The sequence below is a fragment of the Vulpes vulpes genome, unplaced genomic scaffold (assembly GCF_048418805.1).
Source record: "Vulpes vulpes isolate BD-2025 unplaced genomic scaffold, VulVul3 u000000899, whole genome shotgun sequence".
NCBI lineage: Eukaryota > Metazoa > Chordata > Mammalia > Carnivora > Canidae > Vulpes > Vulpes vulpes.
The window spans coordinates 4,155,339-4,182,816 of NW_027325780.1; the positions used below are offsets into that span (position 1 = coordinate 4,155,339).

General features: G+C 39.2%; 1 protein-coding gene across 2 annotated transcripts in view; it reads left to right on the forward strand.

The window, feature by feature from the left end:
- The window catches only part of SCARB2 (scavenger receptor class B member 2), a 102,950-nt gene extending 75,863 nt beyond the window's left edge, over positions 1–27,087 (forward strand). For both annotated transcript variants that reach the window (XM_072745432.1, XM_025992966.2), the window contains exons 6-12: positions 7,391–7,510; positions 10,521–10,690; positions 17,304–17,422; positions 18,741–18,814; positions 21,510–21,561; positions 24,812–24,970; positions 26,518–27,087. In XM_072745432.1, the coding sequence (XP_072601533.1) occupies positions 7,391–7,510; positions 10,521–10,690; positions 17,304–17,422; positions 18,741–18,814; positions 21,510–21,561; positions 24,812–24,970; positions 26,518–26,556 (733 nt within the window). In that variant the 3' untranslated portion in view covers positions 26,557–27,087. The remainder of the gene's footprint in view (positions 1–7,390; positions 7,511–10,520; positions 10,691–17,303; positions 17,423–18,740; positions 18,815–21,509; positions 21,562–24,811; positions 24,971–26,517) is intronic.
- Positions 27,088–27,478: the final 391 nt, after the last annotated feature.

Sequence of the window (27,478 nt, forward strand, 5' to 3'; positions counted from 1 at the left end):
ATTGTATTTAAATTCAATTTGCCAACGTATAGTATAACACCCAGTACTCATCTCATCAAGTGCCCTCCTCAGTGCCTGTCACCCAGTTACTCCATTTCCTCACCCTCCTCGCCTTCTGTTACCCTTTGTTTGTTTCCCAGAGTTAGGAGTCTCTTATGGTTTGTCTTCCTTTCTAATTTTTCCCCATTCAGTTTCCCATCTTCCCTTATGGTCTGGATTTTGTTTTAAACTCAACTGTCATTTTCTTTCCAATCTTTCAATAACATAGTGTAATCCTTTTCAATATGTATTATAATTATTGATGTAATTACAATATAATGATATAGTATTTAATATATTGGACTTTTTTACTGATTTATGTCCGTTGCACCCTCAGATTTTTATGGTTCCCATTTAACAATATTTTCCTGACAAATTTTTTTTTTCTTTCCTGACAAAATTAAAAGCTACCTATTGTCTCTTCTTCTCCCAAACAGAACAATAACTTTACCAATTTCATAACACATTATACCCATCTTCATGCTATTCTTGCCTTCAATTTGTTTCACATTCTTTGGAAGCCAAATATAAGTAAAATGTGTATTACTTTTATAGTAAATATTTAATTAAATGTATCAGCATACTTTATTACATTTTATTTTATGTACATTTTTATTGAAATTCTAGTTAGTTAACATAATATTAGTGTAATATTAGTTTCAGGTGTACCATATAGTGATTCATCACTTCAGTACAGACCTGGTGCTCATCCATCAAGTGTGCTCTTCGTTACCTATTTTTTTTTTATTATTTTAAGTTTTTATTTAAATTGCAGTTAACATACAGTGTCATATTGGTTTCAGGAGTAGAGTTTAGTGATTCATCACTTACATACAACAGCCAGTGCCTATCACAAGCGCCCTCCTTAATACCCATCACATGTAGCCCATTTTGCCACCCACCTCCTCTCCAGCAACCCTCAGTTTATTTTCTATAGTTAAGAGTCTCCTCTGGTTTGCCTCCCTCTCTTTTTTTCCCTTCACCTATGTTCATCTGTTTTGTTTTCTTAAATTCCACATAGGAGTCATATGGTATTTGTCTTTCTCTGACTTATTTCACTTGGCATAATACACTCATCCATGTCATCACAAATGGCAAGATTTCATTCCTTTGATGGCTGAGTAATATTCCATGTATATATATGCCACATCTTCTTTATCCATTCATCAATTGAAGAACCTTTGGGCTCTTTCCATAATTTGCCTATTATTGGTAATGCTGCTATAAACATTGGGGTGATGTGCCCCTTCAAATCAGTATTTCTGTATCCTTTGGGTAAATACCTAGTAGTGCAATTGCTGGCTCATAGGGTAGTTCTATTTTTAACTTTTAAAAGAACCTCCAAAAAAATAAGTAAATAAATAAGAGAACCTCCATACTGTTTTCCAAGTGACTGCACCATTTTTCATTCCCACCGGAAGTGAAAAAGGATTTCTCTTTCTCCACATCATTGCTAACACCTATTGTTTCTTGTGTTGTTGATGTTAGCCATTCTGACAGGTGTGAGATGATATCTCATCCTGTTTTGTTTTGTTTTTTTAAATATTTTATTTATTTATTCATGAGAGAGAGAGGCAGAGACACAGGCAGAGGGAGAAGCAGGCTCCATGCAGGGAGCCTGACGTGGGACTCGATCCTGGGACTCCAGGATCACGCCGTGCCCCGAAGGCAGACGCTAAACCGCTGAGCCACCCAGGGATCCCCCTCATCCTGGTTTTGCTTTGTATTCCCTTGATGATGGATGATATTGAGCATCTCTTTTTATATGTCTATTAGCCATCTATATGTCTTCTTTGGAAAAATGTCTGTTCAATCTTCTACCCATTTCTTAACTGAATTATTTGTTTTTTGGGTGTTGAGTTTGTAAGCTTTTTTTAAAAATAGATTTTGGATACTATAACCCTTTGTCAGCTAGGTATTTGCAAATATCTTCTCCCATTCTGTAGGTTGCCTTTTAGTTTTGATTGTATCCTTCATTAGCAGAAGCTTTTTTTCTTGATGAAGTCCCTGTAGTTCATTTTTGCTTTTGTTTCCCTTGCCTTCAGAGATGTGTCTAGTAATAAGTTGCCATGGCTAATGTCAAAGAAGTTGCTGCCTATGTTCTCCTCTGGGATTTTGATGGTTTCCTATCTCACATTTAGGTCTTTTATCTATTTTGAATTTATCTTTGGGTATGGTGAAAGAGAGTGGTCCAGTTTCATTCTTCTACATGTTGTTGTCCAGTTCTCCCAACTCCACTGTTGAAGAGAGTGTGTTTTCCAATGGATATTCATTCCTACTTTGTTGAAGATTAGTTGACCATAGAGTTGAGGGTCCATTTTTTGATTCTCTATTCTGTTCCACTGATCTCTGTATCTGTTTTTGTGGCAGTACCACACTGTCTTGATGATTACATGTTTGTAATATAGCTTGAAGTCCAAAATTATGATGCCTCCAGCTTTGCTTTGCTTTTTCAAAATTACTTTGATTATTCAAGGTCTTTTATCATTCCACACAGATTTTAGGATTGTTTGTTCCAGCTCTGTGAAAAATGCTGGTGGTATTTTGATAGGGATTGCATTAAATATATAGATTGCTTTGGGTAGTACAGACATTTTAACAGTAATTGTTCCTCCAATCCATGAGCATGGAATGCTTTCCTATTTCCTTGTTTCATATGTGTTCTATAGGTTTCAGATTATAGATTTTTTTTTTAATTTCTTTGTTTAGGTTTATCCCTAGGTATCTTTTTTTTTTAATTTTTATTTGTTTATGATAGTCACACACACACAGAGAGAGAGAGGCAGAGACATAGGCAGAGGGAGAAGCAGGCTCCATTGCACCGGGAGCCCGACGTGGGATTCGATCCCGGGTCTCCAGGATCGCACCCTGGGCCAAAGGCAGGCGCTAAACCGCTGCACCACCCAGGGATCCCTATCCCTAGGTATCTTATGGTTTCAGTGCAGTTATAAATGGGATCAATTCCTTGATTTCTCTTTCTGCTGCTTCATTATTGGTGTACGGAAATGCAACAGATTCCTATACATTGGTTTTGTATCCTGTGACTTTGCTGAATTAGTGTATCCATTCTAGCAATTTTTTGGTGGAGTCTTTCAGGTTTTCTATATAGAATATCATGTCCTGGGATCCCTGGGTGGCGCAGCGGTTTGGCACCTGCCTTTGGCCCAGGGCGCGATCCTGGAGACCCGGGATTGAATCCCACGTCGGGCTCCCCGTACATGGAGCCTGCTTCTCCCTCTGCCTGTGTCTCTGCCTCTCTCTCTCTCTGTGTGACTATCATTAAAAAAAAAAAAAATTTAGAATATCATGTCCTCTGCAAATAATGAAAGTTTGATATTTTTTTTTCCTTTCTGATTTGGATGCCTTTGTCTCTTTTTTGTTGTCTGACAGCTGAGGCTAGGACTTCTATTACTATGTTAAATAACAATAGTGAGAGGCGACCATCCTGTTGTGTACCTGACTTTAGAGGAGAAGCTCTCAGTTTTTTCCCATTGAGAATGTTATTAGCTGTAGGTCTTTGTATATGGCCTTTATGATGTTGAGACCTGTTCCCTCTATCCCTATTTTGTTCAGGATTTTTATCAAGAATGGATGCTGTATTTTGTCAAATGTTTTTTCTGCATCTTTTGACAGGACCATATGCTTCTTATCCTTTCTTTTATTACTGTGATGCATCATGTTGATTGATTTGTGAATATTGAACAACCCTTGCAACCCAGGAATAAATTCCACTTGGTCATGGTGAATAATTATTTTAATGTAATATTGGAATCAATTTGCTAGTATCTTGTTTAGAATTTTTGCATCCATTTTCATCAGGGAAATTGGCCTGTAATTCTCTTTTCTAGTGGGGTCTTTGTCTGGTTTTGGAATCAAGGTAATACTGGCCTTATAGAATTAGTTTGGAAGTTTTCCTTCCATTTCTATTTTTGGAATAGTTTGAGAATAAATACTAACTATTCCTTAAATGTGTGGTATTTCCCTGGAAGCTATCTGGTCCTGGACTCTTGTTTGTTGGAAGAATTTTGATTACTGATTCAATTTCTTTGCTGCTTATTGGTTCCTATTTCAGTTTTGGTAGTTTATATGTTTCTAGGAATTTATCCATTTCTTCCATCTTGCCCAATTTGTTGACATATAATTTTGCATAAATCTTCATAATTGTTGATTGTGATCACTCCTCTTTCATTTGTGATTTTATATATCTGGGTCCTTTCTGTTTTCTTTTTGATAAATCTGGCTCAGGATCTATTAATTTTATGAAGTCTTTCAAAGAATGAGCTCCTAGTTTCATTGATCTGTTCTATTGTATTTTTTGTTTCTGTATCATTTCTTTCTGCTCTAATCTTTGTTGTTTCCCTTCTTCTGCTGGCTCTGGCTTTATTTGCTGTTCCTTTTGTAGATCTTTTAGTTGTAAGGTTGAGCTGTGTGTTTGAGGCTTTTCTTGCTTCTTGAGGTAGGTCTGTACTGCTATATACGTCCCTCCTAGGACTGCTTTTCCTGCATCCCAAAGGTTTTAGGGTGTCATGTTTTCATTTTCATTTGCTTCCATTGTTTTTTAAATTTCTCCTTTAATTTATTGTTAACCTATTCATTCTTTAATAGAATGGGATGTTCTTTAACCTTCAAGTATTTGTGGTCTTTCCAAATTTTTTCTTGTGGTTGACTTGCAAGTTTCATAGTGCTATGGTCTGAAAATATGCATGGTATGATCTCAATACTTTTGTACTAGTTTAAACCTGATTTGGGACCCAGTATATGATCTATTTTGGAGAATGTTCCATGTGCATTCAAAAAGAATGTGTATTCTGTTGCTTTAGGATGAAATGTTCTGATAATATCTGTTAAATTCATCTTGTCCAGTGTGTTATTCGAAGCCACTATTTCTTTATTAATCTAATGCTTAGATGATCTGTCCATTGCTGTAAGTGAGGTGTTAAAGTCCCCTACTATTATTGTATTGTTATCAGTGAGTTTTTTTATGTTTGTTATTAATTGGGAGGCATAAATATTTACAATTGTTACATCTTCTTGTTGAATAGACCCCTTCTTCATCTCCTGTTACAGTCTTTGGTTTAAAAGCTAGTTTTGTCTCATATGTGTATGGCTACTTCAGCTTTCTTTTGGTGTCCATTAGCATGATAAATGGTTTTCCATCCCCTCACTTTCATTCCCCAGGTATCTTTAGGTCTAAAATGAGTCTCTTGTGAACCACTTATAGTTGGGTCTTTTTTTTTTTTTAACCCATTCTGATACCGTATGTCTGTTGATTGGAACATGTAGTCCATTTACATTCAGAGTGATTATTGATTATATGAATTTAATGCCACTGTATTACCTGTAAAGTCAGTGTTCCTGGAGATTATCTTTGTTCCCTTCTAGTCTTTGTTGCTTTTGGTCTTTCTTTCCCACCTCAAGGGTCCCTGACCTCCAGTATTTCTTGCAGAGCTGATTTACTGGTCACAAAGTTCTTTAGTTTTTGTTTGGGAAGTTCTTTCTCTCTCCTTCTATTCTGAATGACAGCGTTGCTGGATAAGGTATTCTTGGCTGTGTATTCTTTTCTTTTCAGCATATTGAATATATCATGCCACTCTCTCTGGCCTGTCAAGTTTCTGTGGTCAGATCTGTGAACCTTGTGTGTCTATCCTTGTAGGTTAGGGTTTTCTTTTCCCTTACTGCTTTTGGGATTTTTTTCCTTATCTCTGTATTTTACAAATATTACTGATATGTCTTGGTGTTGGCCTGCTTTTGTTGATTTTGATCAACAGGCACAGAGAACTGTGTCTCCTGGATTTGGATGTCCATTTCCTCCCCAGATTAGGGGAATTTTCAGCTATAATTTGCTCAAATAAACCTTCTACCCCTTTCCCCCTCCTTTTTCTAGGACTCCTATGATACAAATGTTATTACACTTTATGGAGTCAGAGTTCCCTAAATCTCCATTTGTCATTGAACAATTATCTTTCCCTCTTCTTTTCAGGTTCATTATTTTCCATAATTTTATCTTCTAAATCACTTATTTGTTCCATTTCTCCATCCTTGTGGTCATTACATCCAGTCAGTTTTGCATCTTGGTTATAGAGTTTTTTATTTCGGCTTGACTAGATTTTAGGTTTTTATATCTATGCTACAGGACTCCTTGATGTCTTTTGTGCTTTCCTCAAGCCCAGCTAGTATCCTTATGATTGTTATTTTAAATTCTGCCTCAGTCATATTACTATATCTGTTTTGATTAGATCCCTGGCTGTGACGTCTTCATGTTCCTTCTTTTGGGATGAATTCCTCCATCTTGGCATTTTGTCTAGGCCTCTGTCTTCTGTATCTTAGGAAAGCCTGTTATGTTTCTTGTTCTTGAGAGTAATGGCTTACATTAAGAAGAGGTCATATAATGTCCAGGGCCTGGCACTCAGGAAGTGTCTCTGGTATATGCTGTGTGCACTCTGCTGTTGTGTTTTTGGCTGCTTTCCTCAGGTCAGGCCTCTGCAGAGTTTCACCTTGCCTGCAGTGGGGTGTGTTTGGATCTTGTCAGTATGTGATGAGTTTTAAGTAGGTGTGTTTCGGTCAGCTTCTTAAAAGAGACTAAATCCTATTTCCCCTATAACTTAAGCTTTTCAACGCTCTATGGTCAGTACACTTGGTGTGTGTGGGTGTTTTGTGCTGGTATTCTGGGGGAAGGGCCCGCGTTCTGCTCTCTGACTCTCAGGCACCCTTGCCCTAGTTCAGAAGCACCTGCAGAGCCCAGCAGGGGCAGGGCTTGGTGTAAGTGGCGCAAACCTCCACTCTGGGGCGCTGTGCTGCTCACTGAAGTGCATCTTCAGACTTCACACCTCCTACCTCCCATGATGAGGCCTCTTTTCTCCCTCTAGTGGTGCAATTTGTTCTCTCAGTCCTCAGATAGATTCCCTGGGTATCCAGCTGTGTTCAAGGGACAAGATAAGCATGAGATCCTCCTCCTCCTCTGCCACCCCAACTCTTTCTTCAAGAGCTGAACAGAACTATCCCGAGGTCTCCCGTCTGTGGGCCAGCTCTGAACAAGGCTGTTGTTCATGCTAAATTGAATCATTGTTTTAAGAAAATGGGTATTTCTAAACCTCTACATAGGATACTCTTTTTGCAGAAAGCAAAGAGGGATTTTTGGACATTGCCTCTATCAGAATTGATTCAGGGATCAAGTGCCTACTATTACCCCCTCTTAATCCAGTCCCTAACTAGCATTCCCTTTGTGTCTGCAGATGGATAAGATTCTGTGGATAGCTGGCTCCCAATTCAGGCTTGAAAAGTCCTGACCATCTGAGAGGATCTAAAATCAAATTTGATAGTCTTGATTCTTTCTTGTGCTTATCAATCGCAGGTCGCTTGACTGGTGGACAACAGACAAATGCAATATGATTAATGGAACAGATGGAGATTCTTTTCACCCGTTGATAGACAAAGACGAAATTCTTTATGTCTTCCCATCTGAATTTTGCAGGTAAGAACTTTACAAATAAGTTCTTTGACTGCAAGACCATCAAAAATGTGAGGAATATATGCAGCTACCCTTCATAGGTGTGGACATTTATGCTTCATCAATGAAGAATGCCGATAGCATACTGAGACACGCTGTGGGGCAGTGGTTCGCAGCATGGGCTCCAGAGCGAGACTGCATTGGTTCATTTGAACACCAGCTCCAACACTTAGTGCTGTGTGACCTTGGGAAAGTTAATCAACCACTTTGTGCCTCACTTTCCTCATTTGTAAAATAAAGACAGAAATAGTTGCCTACCTTGGGAGTTGTTATGAGGACAAATGCATTATTCTTAGTGAAATACTTAGCCCAGGGCCTGTCTACGGTAAACACTAAGTAATGGCTCTTAGTTATTTGATATGCTCTGTCAAGCATGATACTTAATCTGGTCTACCAGTCAACAGGTAACCTCTACATAGAAGATAGATCAAACTGGGGTCTCTGGTTCAGAGTTCCCTTAGATCATACCTGCTCCCGCCTGCCCTGTAAGCTCTCCCTCCCTCCCACCTGCTCCTGCATGATTATGGCTCCTCTATGGGCAAGAAAGCATCCCACTCTCCATCCTGATTCCCATACCCCCATCAGCCACTGCCCTTTCTCTGCTCTTCACCCTCAAACTGCCTGAATGAATGGCTGATTCACACTGGCTCCAGATCCTCCCTTACTTATCCTGGCAAGCCTTTTTATGAAACTTCTCAAAATCCCAAGTGACTTAGTTGCATTTGACGCTGTTGATTCAATATCCTGAATAATTGCTGTTCTTTTGGCATTCTGTAGCTCACATAATTGCACCACCTACCCAGTCCAGCCTGCCGGAAATATTGGTGGCATTATACATCTCCCTTCTCTCCTGCATCGAATTTGCTACCAAATCTGCTACTGGATGCTGGGATGCCTTCTCAGAGAGAGCTCTTGCATCTGCCCCCACCTCTCCATCGTTGCTGCCTGTGCCACAGCTCACATCCTTTCCAGCTCTCCCACAGAATACCACCATCCCTGTCCCTCTCTCACTGGCTTCCCTTATCCGTATATATTGTGGAAGGCCAGAAGGAATAGAAAATGCATTTGAATGCAGTGAGTGAAACCAGGCAACCAAAAGTGCAGTGGGTGGCTTCTTACAAGATCTGGTGCGGAGGAAACATGTTCTTATCTGGCACAACCACTTTTGAAGGGCCACTTGGCAGTGTTCAGTAGAGCCAAAGATGTGCAAACTCCACAGTGCTTCACTATTTTCCTGTGTAAGTTCGCTGGCCTGAAGAACCCTTGCATAGACATATAAGGAGATGTATACAGAAAAGTTCATTGCAACATGGTTTTAGTAGTGGAATATTGGAAGCAATTTAAATCTCTCTCTATATTTTAATTATTATATTATTTTTAAATTTTAATTCCAGTATAGTTAACATACAGTATTAAATTAGTTTTAAGTGTATGATATAGTGATTCAGTAATTCTCTATATTACTCAGTGCTCATTTAAGTCTCTATAAAAAGGAGGATATAAATAAATTGTGGTGTATTCATATGATGGAATATTGTATATGATTTAACATCTGAGAACCAGGGACACCTGGGTGGCTCAGTCAGTTAAGTGTCTGCCTTCAGCTGAGGTCATGATCCTGGGGTCCTGGGATCGAACCCCATGTCAGGCTCCCTGCTCAGCAGGAAGTCTGCTTCTCCCCCTTCCTCTGCCCCTCCCTCCAGCTTATGCATGCTCACTCTCTCTCTAATAAATAAATAAAATCTTAAAAAATTATAAAATATGAGAACCAGACAATGCAATGTTATCAATCTTAATAATGTCATACTGAATGAAGAAGCAAATTACAGGAGGAGAACATGGTATACTGTTTGTATATAACATTTAAAAATAGCAAACCATGCCACGTATTGTTTGTGGATGTGCACATTGGTGAAAGGATAACAGTCTGCAAGGGATGGATAAACCCCAAGTTCAGGATACTGCTTACCTCTGGGGACTCAGAGAAAGGCTAGAATGAGGAGTATGATGTAGAGAGCTGCAGTTTTATCTGTAATGTACTTTTTATTTATCTGAGTAGTATTTGTTCTAAAAGGTATTTATAATAGTATTTTTCTCTATTTTTCTGTCTGCCCAAAATATTTTATTTAGAAAATGCTATAGGAGTGGGATGTGAGTACAATGCAGTGTTATTTACAATCCTACAAGAGACGTATCCCACCTCGGGTTCAAGGATGAAGAAGTCAGGCCCAGAAAGCATTTCACTTTGGCCTGCAATGAAGGGCTGAAGTATCACTTGAGTCAGTGTGTATGAGAGTGTTGTGTCTATCATTCAGGTGCTCTGAAAACACAAGGGTGGTCAGTATTACATGAGGTCACTGTTTGAAACTCCATAAAGGCTGAAGACAAAATTCCACTGAACTCTATTGAGATAAATGACTGCAATAATAAATATCAAAATAAATTCCCAAATATGGAAACTTTTTATTTGAGAGAAATGGGTATCAAAGTATACATTCAAATCAAATGTCTGGCCAATGCACACTTTTCAAGTGCTTACAAATCTATCTGGCTGAGCCTTTTGCCACCTTTTCTGCTTTTGCTTTGCCTCTGCCTCCCCCTTGCTTCTGCTCTGTCCAAACTGGCACGTGTCCATGCTGGGCTAGACAACTCTTTTATTTCTTTCAATTTGAGTCTCTGTCTTCAATGTCATCTTCGTTTCCTATCACACATTTTTTCCCTTGGCCTTGGTTGGCTGTTACTACAGTAGCTACCTCTTAAACATTTTTCATGATAATTCCTCTTCTACATTGAGTGGTGTGAGTTCCTCTCAAGCTTTCTTTTGCATCTTAATTTCCCACTAAACTTAATTTCCCGTAAACTTTAGCCACGTTGTACCTGAACAGTTGTAAGTTAACAACTTACAGTTGTTAAGTCTGGGGCCGACTGCACTGACCAGAGCCCACACTGATTTTTCCTTCTTGCTTCCTACCAGATCAGTGTATATAACTTTCAGTGACTTCAAGAGTGTGCAGGGACTGCCTGCCTTTCGGTATAAAGTGCCTGGAGAAGTATTAGCCAATACCTCAGACAATGCCGGCTTCTGTGTGCCTAAGGGAAACTGCCTGGGCTCAGGAGTTTTGAATATCAGCATCTGCAAGAATGGTAAGAGCTCAGGGAAGGGACATGATTCTGTGTGTCTAGAATTCAGGGTTAGTGTTCTTCAATAAAGAATGTTGTCAGCCCAAATGAAATAGTGATTCTGACTTTTCACAAATAATATTTCACAATATGGCTATTAAATGGTAAAAGATTACTGGCTTCTCTGTATTGCTTGTTTTTTTTTAAATTGAAGGTATGCTTGACATATAACATTATATTAGTTTCTGGTATACAATATAACAATTCAATATTTGTATATATTGTAAAATGATCACTGCAATAAGTCTGGTTAACATCTGTCACCATACCTAGTTATAAAAAAGATGTTTTTCTTGTGATGAAGACTTTGAAGATCTATTCTCTTAGCATCTTGTAAATACGCAATATATTATTATTAACTATATTACATCCCTGTAACATTTATAACTGGAAATATGCACCTATTGACGCCTTTCAACCATTTCTCCCACCCCAACCCTGCCACTTCTATAACCACTGATTTGTTCTCTATGAGCTTGATTTATTGTTGCTATTGTTTTTAAATTCTACATGTAACTGAGATCATAGGTATTTGTCTTTGTCTGACTCATTTCACTTAGCGTAATGCCCTCAAGATCCATCCCTATTGCTGCACATGGCAAGATTTCATGCTTTAAAAAAAAAAAGATTTCATGCTTTTTTATGGCTGAATAGTATTCCACCGTGTCTGTATGTATGTGCACATATATATGCACCACAACTTATTTATTCATTCATCCACTGATGGACAGTTAGGTTATTTCCATATCTTAGTTATTGAAAATAATGCTGCAATGAACATAGGGGTGCAGCATATATCTTTTCAAATTAGTTTTTTTTGTTTGTTTGTTTTGTTTTTGGATAAATACCCAGAAGTGGAATTGCTGGATTGTATGGTGGGTCTATTTTTAATTTTTAAAATATTTTTATTTATAAGAGAGAGAGAGGGAGAGTTTGCATGTGAGCAAGAGGAGGGGCAGAGGGACAGGGAGAGAGAGAATCTCAAGCAGACTCTGCCTTGAGCATGGAACCTGATGTAGGGCTCAATCTCATGACTCTGAGATCATGACCTGAGCTGAAATCAAGATTTGAACACTTAAGCAACTGAGCCACCCAGGTGCCCCTATTTTTAATTTTTTTGAGAGACCTTTATATTGTTTACTACAGTAGTGGCACCAATTTACATTCCCATCAACAGTACACAAGGGTTCCCTTTTCTCTGCATCCTCACCAACACCTATTGTTTCTTGTGTTGTTGATTTTAGCTATTCTAACAGGTGTGAAGTAATATCTCATTGTGGCTCTGGTTTGCATTTCCCTGATGATTAATGATGTTGAGCATCTTTTCATGAACCCATTTGCCATTTGTATATCTCCTTTAGAAAAGTGTCTACTCAGATCCTCTGCCCATTTTTCAATTGAATTGTTTGGAATTTTTGCTATTTAGTTGCATGAGTTCTTTATATAGTTTGGATATTAACCCCTTACAGTTATATGATTTGCAAATATTTTCTCCCAGTCAGTAGGTTTCATTTTGTTTGTGGTTTCCTTTGTTATGCAAAAGTTTCTTAGTTTCTGTAGTCCCATTTGTTTATTTTTGCTTTTGCTTTTGGAGTGAGATCCAAAACGTATCACTAATACTGATGTCATGGAGCTTATTGTCTATGCTTTCTTATAGGAGTTTTATGGTTTCAGATCTCATATTTGAGTCTTTAATCTATTTTGAGTGAGTTTTTGTGTATGGTACAAGAAAGTGATCCAGTTTCATTGTTTTGCATGTGGCTGTCCAGTTTTCCCAACACAGTTATTGAAGACTCTGTTCTTGCCTTATGGTATATTCTTGGGTCCTTTGTCATAAATTAATTGACTGAATGTGCATGGGTTTTATATCTGGACTCTATTCTGTTCTATTGACATGTCTATTTTGTGCCAGTTCCATACTGTTTTGCCATACCATGGCCTTGTAATATAGTTTGAAATTGGGGAGTGTGATACCTCCAGCTTTGTTTCTCTTTCTTTGTCTCTTATTAAAGTCTTTCTCTCTTTTTTTTTTTTAATTTTTTTTTAATTTTTATTTATTCATGATAGTCACAGAGAGAGAGAGAGAGGCAGAGACACAGGCAGAGGGAGAAGCAGGCTCCATGCACCGGGAGCCCGATGCGGGACTCGATCCTGGGTCTCCAGGATCGCGCCCTGGGCCAAAGGCAGGCGCCAAACCGCTGCGCCACCCAGGGATCCCTCTCTTTTTTTTTTTAAGTCTGTTTTGTCTGATATCTGATGTAACTCCAGCTATCCCAGATTCCTTTTGATTTCCAATTACATGGAATATCTTCTTCCCTCCATTTATGGTCGGTCTGTGCATGTCTTTACTTTTGAGATGAAGCTCTTTAGGCAGCATATGGATGGGTCTTGTAATTTTTTAAAAATTTTTATTTATTTATTCATGAGAGACACAGAAAGAGAGGCAGAGATATAGGCAGAGGGAGAAGCAGGCTCCCTGAAGGGAGCCTGATGCAGGACTCAATCCCAAAACCCTGAGATTACCACCTTAGCCAAAGGCAGGAGCTCTACCACTGAACCACCCAGGTGCCCCAATTTATGATGATTTCAAAGCAGAGTTAGTTTTACACCCTGACCGCAAATCTCCGGGTATTTCTGAATGTCTGAGCTGCTCAGGACCTTTCCATGAATGAGACAGAATTATTGGTGGCACAACTGGAAAAAGCATTTTCTTCATCTTGAGAACTAATTTTGACAATCACAATTATTCACAATATTCTTACTAGATAGGCATCCAGAGGCCTCTTTTTATAATTGTGGAAACCAGGGCCCAGAGAGGGAAAATGATTTTTATAAAATTTTATCTCTGAGCAAATCCCTGCTAAAACTTAGGGTCTTCTCCTGTTGCTACTGTGATGCTTCTTTGGCTACAATTCCTCTTTGAAGTTTCTTTTGAGGAATTTTGGAACCCATCTTTCCTGAATAAAGTTGCCTTTACCCCCTGAATAAAGTCATGTGCTAACTTTTGCCCTCTTATCTAATTTGCCTCAAAAAAATCTCCTTTTGGGGTAAGTCTGAGGTCAGCAGTATACCTCCCTATTTTCTGTCTGCTAGGGTAGTGGCTCCTAAATTTGGTCTTGCATGAGAATTGTCTGGAGAGTCATTAAAAATATGTCCTGGGGCCTACCTGCTGGGGCCCCAGAACCTGTATTTTTAACATGAGCTCCAGGTGATTCTCATGAGAATGGTGCCTACTATTTGGGAACCACGGTACATGGTACCCCTCCCTAGAGATAAGACCAAAGGTATGTGGGAGCAAGTGCCTGATTCTGACCTGTCCTGCTTTCTTACTAGGTGAGTGGTCCTGAAAGAGTGTCCTGCCCACACAGTCCAGGTACCTCCAGCTCCAGGCACAAGTATAGACATGTTTTTTCTCATTATTTTGTTAACAATCTGCTTCCTCAAGAAGTTGACTCAGAATCAGCCAAGATTCTGTTTGGCAACTCAATCTCTTGGTAGAATCCTTTTCTTCTTGCCTCTTATAGACTCTCAGATATGGACTGAAAAGTGAAACCTTCTGGGATTATCATCCAGTGTTTTGAATTTCCCCAGAGAACCTTTTGGATGGTGGGATGGGTCAGTGTTCTGGAGTCAGTTAGATCTGGGTTTGATTCATATTCTGTTAGCCCAGTAACCAAGTTGGTTGAAGAGGATCCTTGACCTTAGTTTTCTCCTCTGTAATGTGGGGGTGATGATAACTCCCTTGGAAGGTTGTGTGAAGGTTAGAGATTATGTATATAAAACACTGAAGATATGTCTGGCCCTTATCAAGTTCCCAATAAATCTTTAAAAATACATTTTAAAGATCATTTTAGGTCACAAAGAGGAAAATATGACGTTGTGAAACTGTTTAGTGAACAGTTTCTTCCTAAACAAAATGCATAGATGTAACAGATGATATGTATCTTAAGCCATGGCTGGTAGATGTATAAGCAAATCTAAATTATTTGGCAGTAAGCTAATTTCTTCAAATGTATATTTCCCTGGTAGCAATTATTGGATCCCTCTCTCCTCTTCAATAGCATAATCTAGAATAGGTTTTCTTTAATAACTTGTTTCCCTATTTGCTCTTTTTAAGAAATCTTATTAAAGTATATTTGACATATAGTGTTGTATTAGTTTTAGATGCACAACATAGTGATTTGACTATTCTATATATTAACAGTCACCACAATAAGTGTAGCCACCATCTGTCACCATACAACATTGTTACAATATTATTGACTATATTCCCTATGCTGTGCTATTCATGTCTGTGGCTTATTTATTTCATAACTGGAAGTTTGTACCTCTTAATCCCCTTCACCTATTTCACCCAACTCCCCCAGACATCACCTACTCTCCGGCAACCACCACATTGTTGTCTGTATTTATGTCTGTTTCTGTTTTGTTTGTTCATTGGTTTTGACTTTTTAGATACCACAAATAAGAAATTATGTGGTATTTGTTTTTCTCTGTCTGACTTATTTCACTTAGCATAATACCCTCTGGGTCCATCCATATTGTCACAAATGGCAAGATCTCATTCTTTTTTATGCCTCAGTAATATTCTGTTATATATGGCTACCACATGTTCTTTATCCATTCATCTATTGCTGGCAGTATTGTAAGTAATGCTTCAGCGAACATAGGGGTGCCTGTATCTTTTCAAATTAGTATTTTCATTCTCTTTGGGTAAATACTCAGTAATAGAATTACCAGATTACATGGTATTTCTATTTTTACTTTTTGGAAGAAACGCTACACTATTTTCCACTGTGATGATACCAATTTCCATTCCCATCAACAGTGCACAAGGGTTACTTTTTTCCCACGTTCTCAGCAACATTTGTTATTATAATCTTGTCTTTTTGATACTAGCTATTCCAACAGGTTTGATGTGATATCTTCCTGTTGTTTTGGTTTGCATTTCTCTGATGATTAGTGATGTTGAGCATTTTTTTCATGTGTCTGTTAGCCAACTGGATATCTTCTTTGGAGAAATGTCTACGCAGGTCCTCTGCCCATTTTTTCGATATATTATTTATTTTTTTCAGTGTTTAGTTGTATAAGTTCTTCATATATTTTAGATACTAACCGCTTACCAGATAATATTATTTGGAAATATCTTCTCCTATTTAGTAGGTTGCCTTTTTCTTTTGTTGATAGTCTTTGCTGTGCAAAAGGATTTTGCTCTGAAAGCACTGTTTATTTTTGCTTTTGTTTCCCTTGCCAGAGGAGACATATCTATAAATATGTTGTTAAGTCCAATGTCCAAGAGATTATTGCCTGTTTTTTTCTAAGAGTCTATGGTTTCAGGACTCATAGTTAGGTCTTTAATCTGTTTTGAGTTTATTTTTGAATATGGCATAGGAAAGTGGTCCAGTTTCTTTTTTTTTTTTTTTTACATGTAGCTGGCCAGTTTCCCCAACATGATTTATTAAAGAGATTGCCTTTCCCCCCCATTGTATGTTCTTGCTTCCTTTGTCATAAATTAATTGACCATGTAAGTGTGGGTTTATTTCTGGCCTTCCTATTCTGTCCCTGATCTCTGGGTCGGCTTTTAAGCCAGTACCATTCTGTTTTGACTAATAAAGCTTTGTAGTATATCTTGAAATCTGGAATTGTGATATCTCCAGTTTTATTCTTTCTCAAGATCACTTTGACCCTTCAGGATCTTTTGTAGATTCTTACAAATTTTAGGACTATTTGTTCTAGTTCTGTGAAGAATAATATTGGTATTTTAACAGGAATTGCATTGATTCTGTAGATTGCTTTGGCTATCATGGACATTCTCTATTTGATTCTTAAAAGACTAGGGAAGAAAATAAAAGAAAAAACAGAGTCTTCATGTGGGCAGACCTTGATCTAGGCAGAGGCTGGGCAGATAGCATGACCAGGCAAAGTCTTAAAAAATTCTGTATCAACATATGCAGGAGAAGAAAGCCTGTCTTAGGTAAACCAAGAAAAACAGAAAAGCAGGCAAAAAAAAAAAAAAAAGTTCTTTCATTGGTAGAGATTTGCAGTTGAAACAGTGCTTTCAGATGACACATCTCTCATTCAATTAGAATTCTGCCTTCATCACCTGATAGCTGGATGTGAACTTCGCTTTCCTCAAGTGCAAAATGAAATTCATAGTTTTAACTTACTAGGGCTGCTGGGAATATTAATTAAAATAATGTGTGTATACCTTTATATTTCATAGGTGCAGTAAATACTGAAGACTATATAATTTAGCCATGCCTTCAATATATATTGTAGAATAAAAAATGTTAGGGTAAATGAGATGTCAGAAAAAGAAGTATAAATCCCAATCTAAAAAAATAAATAAATAAATAAATAAATAAATAAATAAAAATAAATAAAAATAAATAAAAATAAATAAAAAATCCCAATCTAGGAGGTATTGAATGGAATTTTGCCTGTCCCATTCCTCCACGCAAGTCTCCTTACATATAGAATTTCCCCCTTTCTAGGAACCAAGTTTATGGTCAGGAACTCTATATTCATCTTGGACTTTCAAGAACCACATCTTCTTTCTATTTTCCTCAAAATTCAGGTGCACCCATTATTATATCTTTCCCACACTTCTATGAAGCAGACAAGAAGTTTGTTTCTGCCATAGACGGCATGCATCCAAATAAGGACTACCATGAGACCTTTGTGGACATTAACCCAGTGAGTACACACATCTTCCTGGTAAAAGCATGCATTTTATTCTGCTTACTCGATGTTTACTGGTTTAGTGTGAGCAGTGTTAATGTACTATCTCCCTGTCATATACATATTCAAGTGGAGAAGACTCAGCTCAGTGCATGTGATGCGCAGTCTCACGGCCTGCCTGGCTGAACTCTGTGGCTCTAATACGCAGAAATGTCAGCAAACCCGCTTTAACAAAAAAGCACTTCTAAACATTGCATCACTGGAGCAACTGGGCCTGGACCCATGAAACCTGGCAGTGTTCTGTTGCCAGCCTTAGACTTGAACGTACGTACCTTCTCCCACTGGCAGACAGATCAGCAAGGCTGAAGACAAACATTCTTTTGCTTACTGCGGGGAAGGTTTTGGTTGAAATTTAAATATATGTATTAGCTTCAGTTACTTTTGGCAAGCCTCGTTCTACAGGCACTCTTGAGAGTTTATTGTATGAGATAATTAATTTAAAAGGCATTAGAAATACATATGCTTTCATCCTGTTGTCAAAGAGGAGAAAAACTAAAGCCACGCCAAAAGGAAGGGAATCTCATTTTACTATAGGAGAGCCTCTCCCTTTAGTAACCGAGTTAAAGGTTAGATATCTTCATTCTTGGGATTTCACATACATGGAAGAGTGAAGAAAAAGCAATAACAGTGTCTGAGCACAGCAATCTATGGCAATTCACTCTTGTAGCTGAGAAATCAGTGGTCTTATCATTTTGTGAAAAAGATCAGATGTTTTTCCCCCTTTTCTCTCTTAACCTTCAGTCTGTTCCTCTTCCTCAGCTGAACTGTGGGCAGGCGTTTGTCCCCAAGGGAGGGCCAGGCAGAGCCCCTAGACCTCAGCGCGGGGATGAGGCGGCCTCAGGGGAGATGTAAGGGGATCCAGTAGCAGCAGTTGCTTTCCCGGCTTTGGTGGTGGTGGTGGCAGTCCTGACCATACCAGGAACCACTCTCTGGCTCAGAGCTCCCTCCTGCCAGGGTCACCTAGGGCTTTCCTATCTGAAGTGGTGGCACCTTGGGTGCCTGCTAGAAACACCCAATGTCATGCTTCCCTCCAGACCCAGTGAATCCCAATCTGCATCCCCAAGATCTCATGCATACTACAGTTGGAGGAGCACTGGTCTCCCGGGCACCCAGCCCCAGCCGCAATGCTTGCTCTGTCCCGGGGTCAGTTGCCCTTGTCCCATCCACTCTTCCTCTCAGATGTGGCAGCGGCCACCCTAGTTGTGAGCACCACACAGAAATGGTGCTCCATTGAGAAAAACTAATGTTTTCTTTCCGCTTCTCTGGTTTGCAGTTGACGGGAATTATCCTAAGAGCCGCCAAGAGGTTCCAGATCAATGTTTATGTCAAAAAGTTAGACGACTTCATGTAAGTTTGACTTCTCTCATTAGAGGCAGGGGGTGGTTTTGCTGCATTGACTTTCTGGTGGGGTCAACAAGGCAGCATTCAGATAGCTGCCTTGGACTTGGGATTTACTTATTTTATTTAACCGAGCCTCTATAGTGTGCTTTCCATAGATCACACATTGCTTTAAGCCTCTTACATGCAGTAGCTGATTTATTCCTCATGGTAACCCTGTGTTAGCCCCATTTGACGGATGAGGAAACCAAGGCATAGAGAGGTGACGTAAGGCTACAGAGTAGCCTCCCCACTCCATGCAGTGCTTCCCTTGCCATGACTCTGGTCACCTCCCTTACCTGGCTTCCTACTGCTCCCACCCAGGGCCAGCCACAGGCTCTCAGTTAAAATAGGCTTCTGAGTCCCACTTCTCCTCCCCGCATGCCATCTAAAAACCACCTCTTAATTAAGAGGACTCAGAAGCCTCAGCCTGTGGCAAGGGAAGCACTGTATGGAATGGGGAGGAGAGACTCTGTAGCCTTAGGGACGCCTGGGTGGTTCAATGGTTGAGTGTCTGCCTTCGGCTCAGGGGTGATCCCAGGGTCTAGGGTTCGAGTCCCACGTCGGGCTCCCCACAGGGAAATGGTGCTTCTCCCTCTGCCTGTGTCTCTGCCTCTCTCTTTCTCTCTGTCGCTCATGAATAAATAAAACCTTAGAAAAAGAAAAAGACCTAGAGCCTTAGAATCAAAATTGAATTATGTTCCTGACTCCACTTTTTATTTCTGTTGGCCCTGGACAAATGACTCTGAGCTGTAATTCCCATGTCTTAAACCTGGGACAGGGATGCCTCCCACATGGGACTAGTGTGAGATTTAAATGATATAGTGTCCTCCCAACAGGTGCAGAGCTGGTTCTTGGTAAAGGGCTCTGAGCTCTGATCATACTTAGTGGCCTGGTTACAAAACATTCTGAGGAGGGGTGCCTGGGTGGCTCAGTCAGTTAAGCATCTGATTCTTGATCTTGGCCCAGGTCTTAACCTCAGGGTCGTATGAGTTCAAGCCCCACACTGGGCTCCAGGAACCTACTTAAAAAAAATTAAAAAACAAAAACCGTTCTGAGGAATGGCAGCATTGTTCTGCTGGCTGCTGGCCATCCCTCTGATAACTCTTGAGAGAATAGTAATCATTTTGATGAATTCGCTTTCAGCGTCTTGTATTTTGATAAAAATGCTTAATATAAATGTGCAACATTTGGAATTGTTAGACTGACAGATTGGAATCTAACTTCTGATTGATAAGTGTTTGCAAAGATAACTCAGAAGTCTTTATAAGTTCTGGGCAATTGAATGAAATAAGTGTACTGGAATTTTTAAGTAAACTTATCTCTCCAGGGGTACCTGGTGGCTAGTCAGTTAAGTATCTGACTCTGATTTCGGCTCAGGTCATGATCTCAGGGTTGTGGGATGGAGCCCCACATTGGGCTCAGCCCTCAGTGGGGGTCTGCTTGTCATTCTCCCTCCTCTTCTGCCCCTCCCCCTGCTCACACAACTTATCTCTCCGGGCCAGGATGTCTATAAAATAATCTCATATTTTGTCTTTTTATAAATTGTGGTATAATTGACATACATTATATTAGTTTCAGGTATACAATATAATGATTTGATTTTTTTATATATTACAAAACAATCACCACAATAAGTCTAGTTATTTTTTTTAATTAATTAATTAATTAATTTATGATAGTCACAGAGAGAGAGAGAGAAAGAGAGAGAGAGAGGGGCAGAGGGAGAAGCAGGCTCCATGCAGGGAGCCCGATGTGGGATTCGATCCCGGGTCTCCAGGATCGTGCCCTGGGCCAAAGGCAGGCGCTAAACCGCTGCGCCACCCAGGGATCCCAATAAGTCTAGTCATTATCTGTCACCACAGTAGGCACAGAATTTCTTTCTTGGGATGAGAACTTTTAAGTTCTATTCTCTTAGCAACTTTCAGCTATGCATTACAGTATCATTAACTAAAATTGCCATGCTGTACATCACATCCCTAGGACTTACTTATTTTATAACTCGAAGTTTGTACATTTGGACTCCCTCCATCCATTTTGCCCACCCCCCTACCCCTAACTCTGACAACCAGCAGTCTGTCCTCTTTGTTTGTGAGCTTGGTTTTTTGTTTTGTTTGTTTATTTTAGATTCCACATATAAAGGAGAATATACAGTATTTGTTTTTCTATGTCTGATTCATTTAACTTAGTGTAGCTTCCTCAGGGTCTATTCATGCTGTCACAAATGGCAGATTGTGACATTCTTTTTTATGGCTGAATGGTATTCCAGTGTGATTTTATATATATGTGTGTATATATATATATATATAATGTTTTCTTTATTCATCCATTGATGGACACTTTGGTTGTTTCCATATTTTGGTTATTGGAAAAAATACTGCAATGAACATAGGGGTGCATATATCTTTTTGAGTTAGTATTTTCATTTTCTTTGGCTAAATATCCAGAAGTGGAAGTGCTGCATCATATTGTAGTTCTGTTTTAATTTTTTTCAGAACCTCCATACGGTTTGCCCTAGTGGCTGCACCAATTTACATTCCCACTAACAGGGCACATCCACATCCTCACCAACACTTACTTCTTTTGCCTTTTGATACTAGCCATTCTAACAGGTATAAGGTGATATCTCATTGTAGTTTTGATTTGTCACCTTTTGTCTTTCTAGTGAAACAGGAAACATTAGAACCATGGTTTTCCCAGTGATGTATATCAATGAGGTAAGTCCTGGGAGGGAGCCACATATATATTTTACTTGTGGAAGCTTGGAAAACTTCCATTATGATGTCTACTATTGTAGCTCTGTAATTTAAAATGTGAGAAAGGGGGAAAGGTGATTTTTAAAAATCTGTCCTCAGAATATTTGTTTATATGTTTATATGAGGCTGCCAATGTTTGAGATTTGAAAATGACAGAAACAAAATTTCCTTTCTCAAGAACATATTTTGGGTTCTGTCTTCTGAGAAGCTGGTTATGTAAGAAACAAAGTGCAAAGGTAAATGAAGTAATGTCAGACACTGTCGAAGCAGAATAAATAGCCAAAACTCAGACAGATGGGCAGTTAAACCTTTCTTTGCATCTCCTCCATCTTTGAAACTCTCCCGGTTTGTAGAATGTTATCAGTTTACCATTCATGTAGTTGAGCAGGAGAAAAAGTGGGTAAAATTAAAATGATTAGCAATATTACGTGGAAGTTTTATGTATGGTGGTTAAAGAAATGACTGAATAAAATGAGATACATTCTCATTAATTTTACTGGTGTATGGTTACCTTATCTTTTATATAGCATTGACGGTTTTTCTTACTTTATGGTAAACAAACATATATCATAGGACATAGATCGTGTCATAGTTCAAACAAAAAGGATTTCCCTAATGAAATATTTCTTTCTTTCACAATGTACCCACAAAAATTTTATCCCTAGATGTTAGATATAAATTGAAGTTTTGCAAGTAAAAACTTTTTTTTGGAAAGCTCAGAAAACACCTGCTATGTAAGACACTTTTGATAAATTCTTTTATGAATCATGTGCATTTATTGTATATATATATATATATATATATCCTCAAGTTCCCTCTTTCTTCCACCCAGTTTTGTGGGGGAATACACTTGTAAGGGTGTTCCTTCTCCAATAAATTCTTGATTGGCTTGCTTCTGTTGTTAACAGTAGCGTCATTTTAAAAAGTTTTTATTATTTTTTCTGTTCCCTAAACTTGTTCTGTGTAGAAGATTCAGTAACGGGGATTGGCAAGAAAAAGGAAAATTAAAATAACTTTCACAAAACCTGGGCCACACTGACATTGTTTTGTTCTTGACTTGCTTCGTTTTACTCAAAAATGTTGTAAAATTGTTTCCAATTATACCTTTGTAAAATATAATTTAACAAAAAAAAAATATATATATATATATATAATTTAACATCTTACGCTTCGTAAAACGAACACATGCTCTTTATAGACCTCTTGGAAAACTAAAAATCTGTATTTTAGAAGTGAATTACCATACAGATATTGAATCATTATCTTGTACGCCCAAAACTAATATGTTATGTGTCCATTATACCTCAATTAAAAAATTTTTTTAATATTTAACAAGTGAATCACTGATAAACTGTCCCTCAAAGACAAGTATAGCTGACATCTGCTTATGTTGTCTCTTAGTATTTTTCTAGTGTTGATATTAGATAGTTGAGACCATCCTGTAGATGCAGTTTTATAACATTCTTCTTTTTTTTTTTTTATAAAGATTTTATTTATTTATTCATGAGAGACAGAGAGAGAGAGAGAGGCAGAGACACAGGCAGAGGGAGAAGCAGGCCCCATGCAGGGAGCCCAACATGGGTCTCCATCCCAGGACTCCAGGATCACGCCCAGGGCTGAAGGTGGCGCTAAACCGCTGTGCCAACCAGGCTGCCCTCTTTTTTTTTTTCCATTTGGCATTACTTTGGTAGCCACATTTATAACCTTTGAAGGGTTTGTGCTTACAATTCTAAGATAAGGCTTTTATCATTCCATAGGAAAAATTTAGGCAATACTTACCAACTTTTAGAATCTATTTGTGATTGCTCCTGAGTCATCACTGTTCTTGTTTGTGGAGAGGCACATGAAAGCAGGGCTTTTTGAAAACAAGGAGGGACCCTGTTCTGGCAGCTTATGTTCATAGGTATGGCATATTTGAAGTCCCCTCCAGCTCAGCCTTTGCTTTGCTTTGCTTTTTGGTTGAAGACTATATTGAGTCCAGGGAATTATGGAGTAAAACCCTGTGCTTTCGGTGCCTCCCTAGAAAGAATTCGACTTTACTCTAGAAAAAGAAAACATTAAACCTTGAGGTGACCTTGACATTGCTCTCCCACTTCCTTTTTTCAGAGAAGGAGACTCTAACATGGATGGATCTTGGTCAGTTGCTGGAACCACCAGCCCTAGAAACGCATCCTTTGTTTCAGTCTAGTACAGATTCAGCCTAAATTAAGCCGAAAGTTTCATTTGTTGCTCATAATTTTTATGAAATTAAGTTCTCCAAACACCTCACTCATTGTAATTTACAGAGATAAGATCTTTGTTCTGTTTAGAAAGTGTTATCCTAGAACATTTTCTTGGTTATCAACACCCTCTGGAATTCTAGTGAGCCTCAAGACTTCCTTGGACACTCTACTGAGACCTCTGGTCTTTTTTAAGAAATGTATTTTTTTAAGAAGCATTTTATTAAAGATTTTATTTTTAAGTAATCTCTACACCTAACATGGGGCTTGAACTTATAACCTAGAACTTACAGCCTAGAGCCCAAGAGTCTCATGCTCTACTAACTGAGTCAGCCAGGTGCCCCGAGACCTCTGGTCTTGATTACTAGAGATTAACCAAAACAATAAATTATACTTTCCACATACCATTGTTGGAATGTTTCATTCATTCAACCAACTGACATTAATGTAGCACCTACTGTGTGTAGAGTGCTATTCCTAAAGTTGAGGTGACTGAGATATAAGTCTTTCCTCTGGAAATCTGTCACGAGGAGATCTGCAGATAAACAGACAGTTACAACACAGAGTGCAGAGTGATTTTAGGGGTGTTTTAGGGGAGTAATTTGAAAGAGCAATAAAGGGCTAACCAGGCCTGAGGTGGCCAGAGAAAACTTCTGGGTGGAAGTTAGGCTGAGTTGGATTTTAAAGGATGAGTTGGAGTGGTCAGATACAAAAGATGGTATTATCTCATTATTTTTTTAATACTTTTTCCCTCCTATTTCCAACCTTCCTTCCTTTGAAAGGAAGACATGTTTTCAGGGGAAAAAAAATGTAAATGAGTAAATGCCCCCTCTGGTTACTCTAATTTATAAATGGATTTTCGGTATCTCTGATTTGCTAATGGGAAGACTTACCCAAACCGTGTTTAATGATTTGGAGGAGAGATATAGCAAAAAAAAAATCTACACCCTGAATATTAAGTAATCGGGGGATATTATTTTCTTGCCTTCCAGAGTGTTCTCATTGATAAAGATACTGCAAGTCGACTAAAGTCTGTGATTAACACTACTTTGATCATCACCAACATACCCTACATTGTCATGGCGCTGGGTGTGTTTTTTGGTTTGATCTTCACTTGGCTTGCATGCAAAGGACAGGGATCCATGGATGAGGTGAGCAGTGGCTGAAGGAACTTCTCTCTTACTGGATAACTTTATCTGAGGAAGTCAACTGTACTTCATTGAAGGGCTGTCAACTGGCTCTCTCACCCAGAATCCTCAGGATGGATTCTGAGATTTTATGCTGAGCACAGTGACTTCGTGGTTACATCACTACTAAACCAAATGGGAAGCAAGGGGAGTGTCTCAAAGAGGGATGAGTAATACAATAGTATTGTCCCATCTTGGGGGCTGTCTTCATGGATGTGGAATCCCTGGGAGTAAGCTTAATGTTTCTGAAAATAGCCAGAAAGGAGAGGAAGATCATTTAACAGCTAAACATCTGGGCTTTGGTGTCAGACTGCCTAGGTTCAAATCCCAATTCTGCCATTTAATGGTTATGTGGCACTAGAAACTGTGCCTCAGTTCTTCATCTGTAAGGTGAGATAAGAGAGCTTGCTTTTGGAGGTTTTTGTAAGGATTAGATGATATAGTAAACAGAAAGCAGTTGGCCCAATGTTAGCATTTAGTAGGAGCTCGATAAACATTAGTTATGTGATGAAATAATTCGAAGATTGTAGAGCAAGGCAACCAGAGACTTGCTTGGAAAGAATCGTATTATATTAGAAGATACCTATCACTGAGTCGTCACTGCATAAGAAATGACTGGCGCAGGGGAGCAGTAACTTTCTTGGAGTGAAGGGAACTCCCTCTACCCCCCCCCCCCCCCCCCCCCCGCCACTCCCCAACCAAATGGATGGGCTAAATAAGGTTAGGTTGGCCTCCCTGAGTGACCAGCCAGCCAACCTAGCTCAACCTTCAATAAGCCTTTCCTGTGGGATCCTTTCTTAAAATTCTCAGCAACTTTCCTTTTTTGCAACAAAGGCTTCCCCCCACGCCCCTTCTAGCTGCTTCAGCTAAGTGTCTGAAGCAAATGTGAAGTAGGAAATGAAATAGGTTGAAACCATCTCAATAATATTAGCTCAGATTTCCCTGTGTTCTGTATTCTTCCATGATTTCCCTTAACCTGTGCCCATCAAGTTAGCATGAATTAGGTGTGAGGCAATTATTTTGCCATTTCTCTGTGTGGATCTCACTTCCAGTCTGATGTGCCATCACTGAGATTTCCATAAGCACAGGTGATAGCCCATGTATGTTATTACCACTCCTACAATTAACTACCTTCATGGAATCAACAAGCAAGCAATGATTGAGCAGCCCCCACCTCTGAGACATTGTTCTCTGACAGGTTTCAAACCAGGGAGGAGCCAAAGCCATGGAGTGTGATGAGGGTTATAGTCCAGGTGGATACCAGGAAGGGCACTGCTCTGGTATCAGGGGTGGGGAAGGGGAGGTTGGAGCAGGCCTCGTGAGAGGGTGAGGGCTGAATGGCAAAGCAGCAGCAGGCTGAGTGACAAGAGAGGTGAGTGTGACAGCTGACATCCTGTCAGTCTCCCCTCCTTTCATCTTCCTCCACCTCCTGCACCCCAACGTTTTCCATCCTGGGAGAACTTTCTGAAGTGAATACCTGACCTCTCTGTCCCCTCTCTTCCGAGTCTCAGGGAACTCCAGATGAAAGAGCACCCCTCATACGAACCTAACCTAACGGAGGCCCGAGCTTGGTGAAGGAGCCCTGTGACTGTCCTGACAGGGACCCAACATGAGGAAACTATCCACGTCTTCACAGGAATGTTGCCTGTTGTAGTGAGGAGGGAGGAGACCCTGTGCTGGCAAATGACCAGAGCATTCTGGCAGGAGGTTAAAGAATGGACTGACATGGTTGCCTATTAGGCTTTATAAAATTGTTTTGTTTTCCATGTGTCTAGCAAGTATTTAATAAACTCTTGTATAGTAATTTTTTTTGTTATCAGGTGCTGGTAGCTCCAGAATTTTGTGACCACTGTTGTGGTTAAAATGTATCTGTATCGCTTGTTAACGTTCCCTGGTCTAACCTTACTCAGTGAGCTTTATTCACCAAACTTTGTGCTCAAAATATATCAATACTATTTTATGTTGTATTCCTCCATTCATTTCACCCCAAAAGAGAAGTAAATAAGAGTTCGGAACCCAGGGTAAAATGGTAGCCTCATTCAGTACATCATTAAAATGCATCTTATTTCCTCTTGAAAAAACGTGATTTATTGTATTTCATGCTAATCGTCAGTTCAGAATTCCTCCAGGAAAATAATTCAATCTTTTGACTACTTTCACACTGGCTGCAAACCAAGCAGGGAAAGCATAGGGTGAGGGGAGGTTATGCAGTGGAGCAGTACCCTGGAGTTGATAGTGATAAACCCCTGAGGCTTTTGTATTTGTACTTTTGTGAATTTAGAGAATGCAAACATAATGTTGGTGAGGACATTCTTCTCATAAAGAGTAGAAGTAAATGCTGGTTGTGAATTTGTGGGTAGCCTGGATTTTTTTTTCTTTTTTTTTTTTTCTTTTTTAGTTTAATGATCTTAATGTGGAAAGGTGCTTCTGGGAAGTGCTTCTGGGAGGTGTCTAATTTTTTCCCCCAGTCAC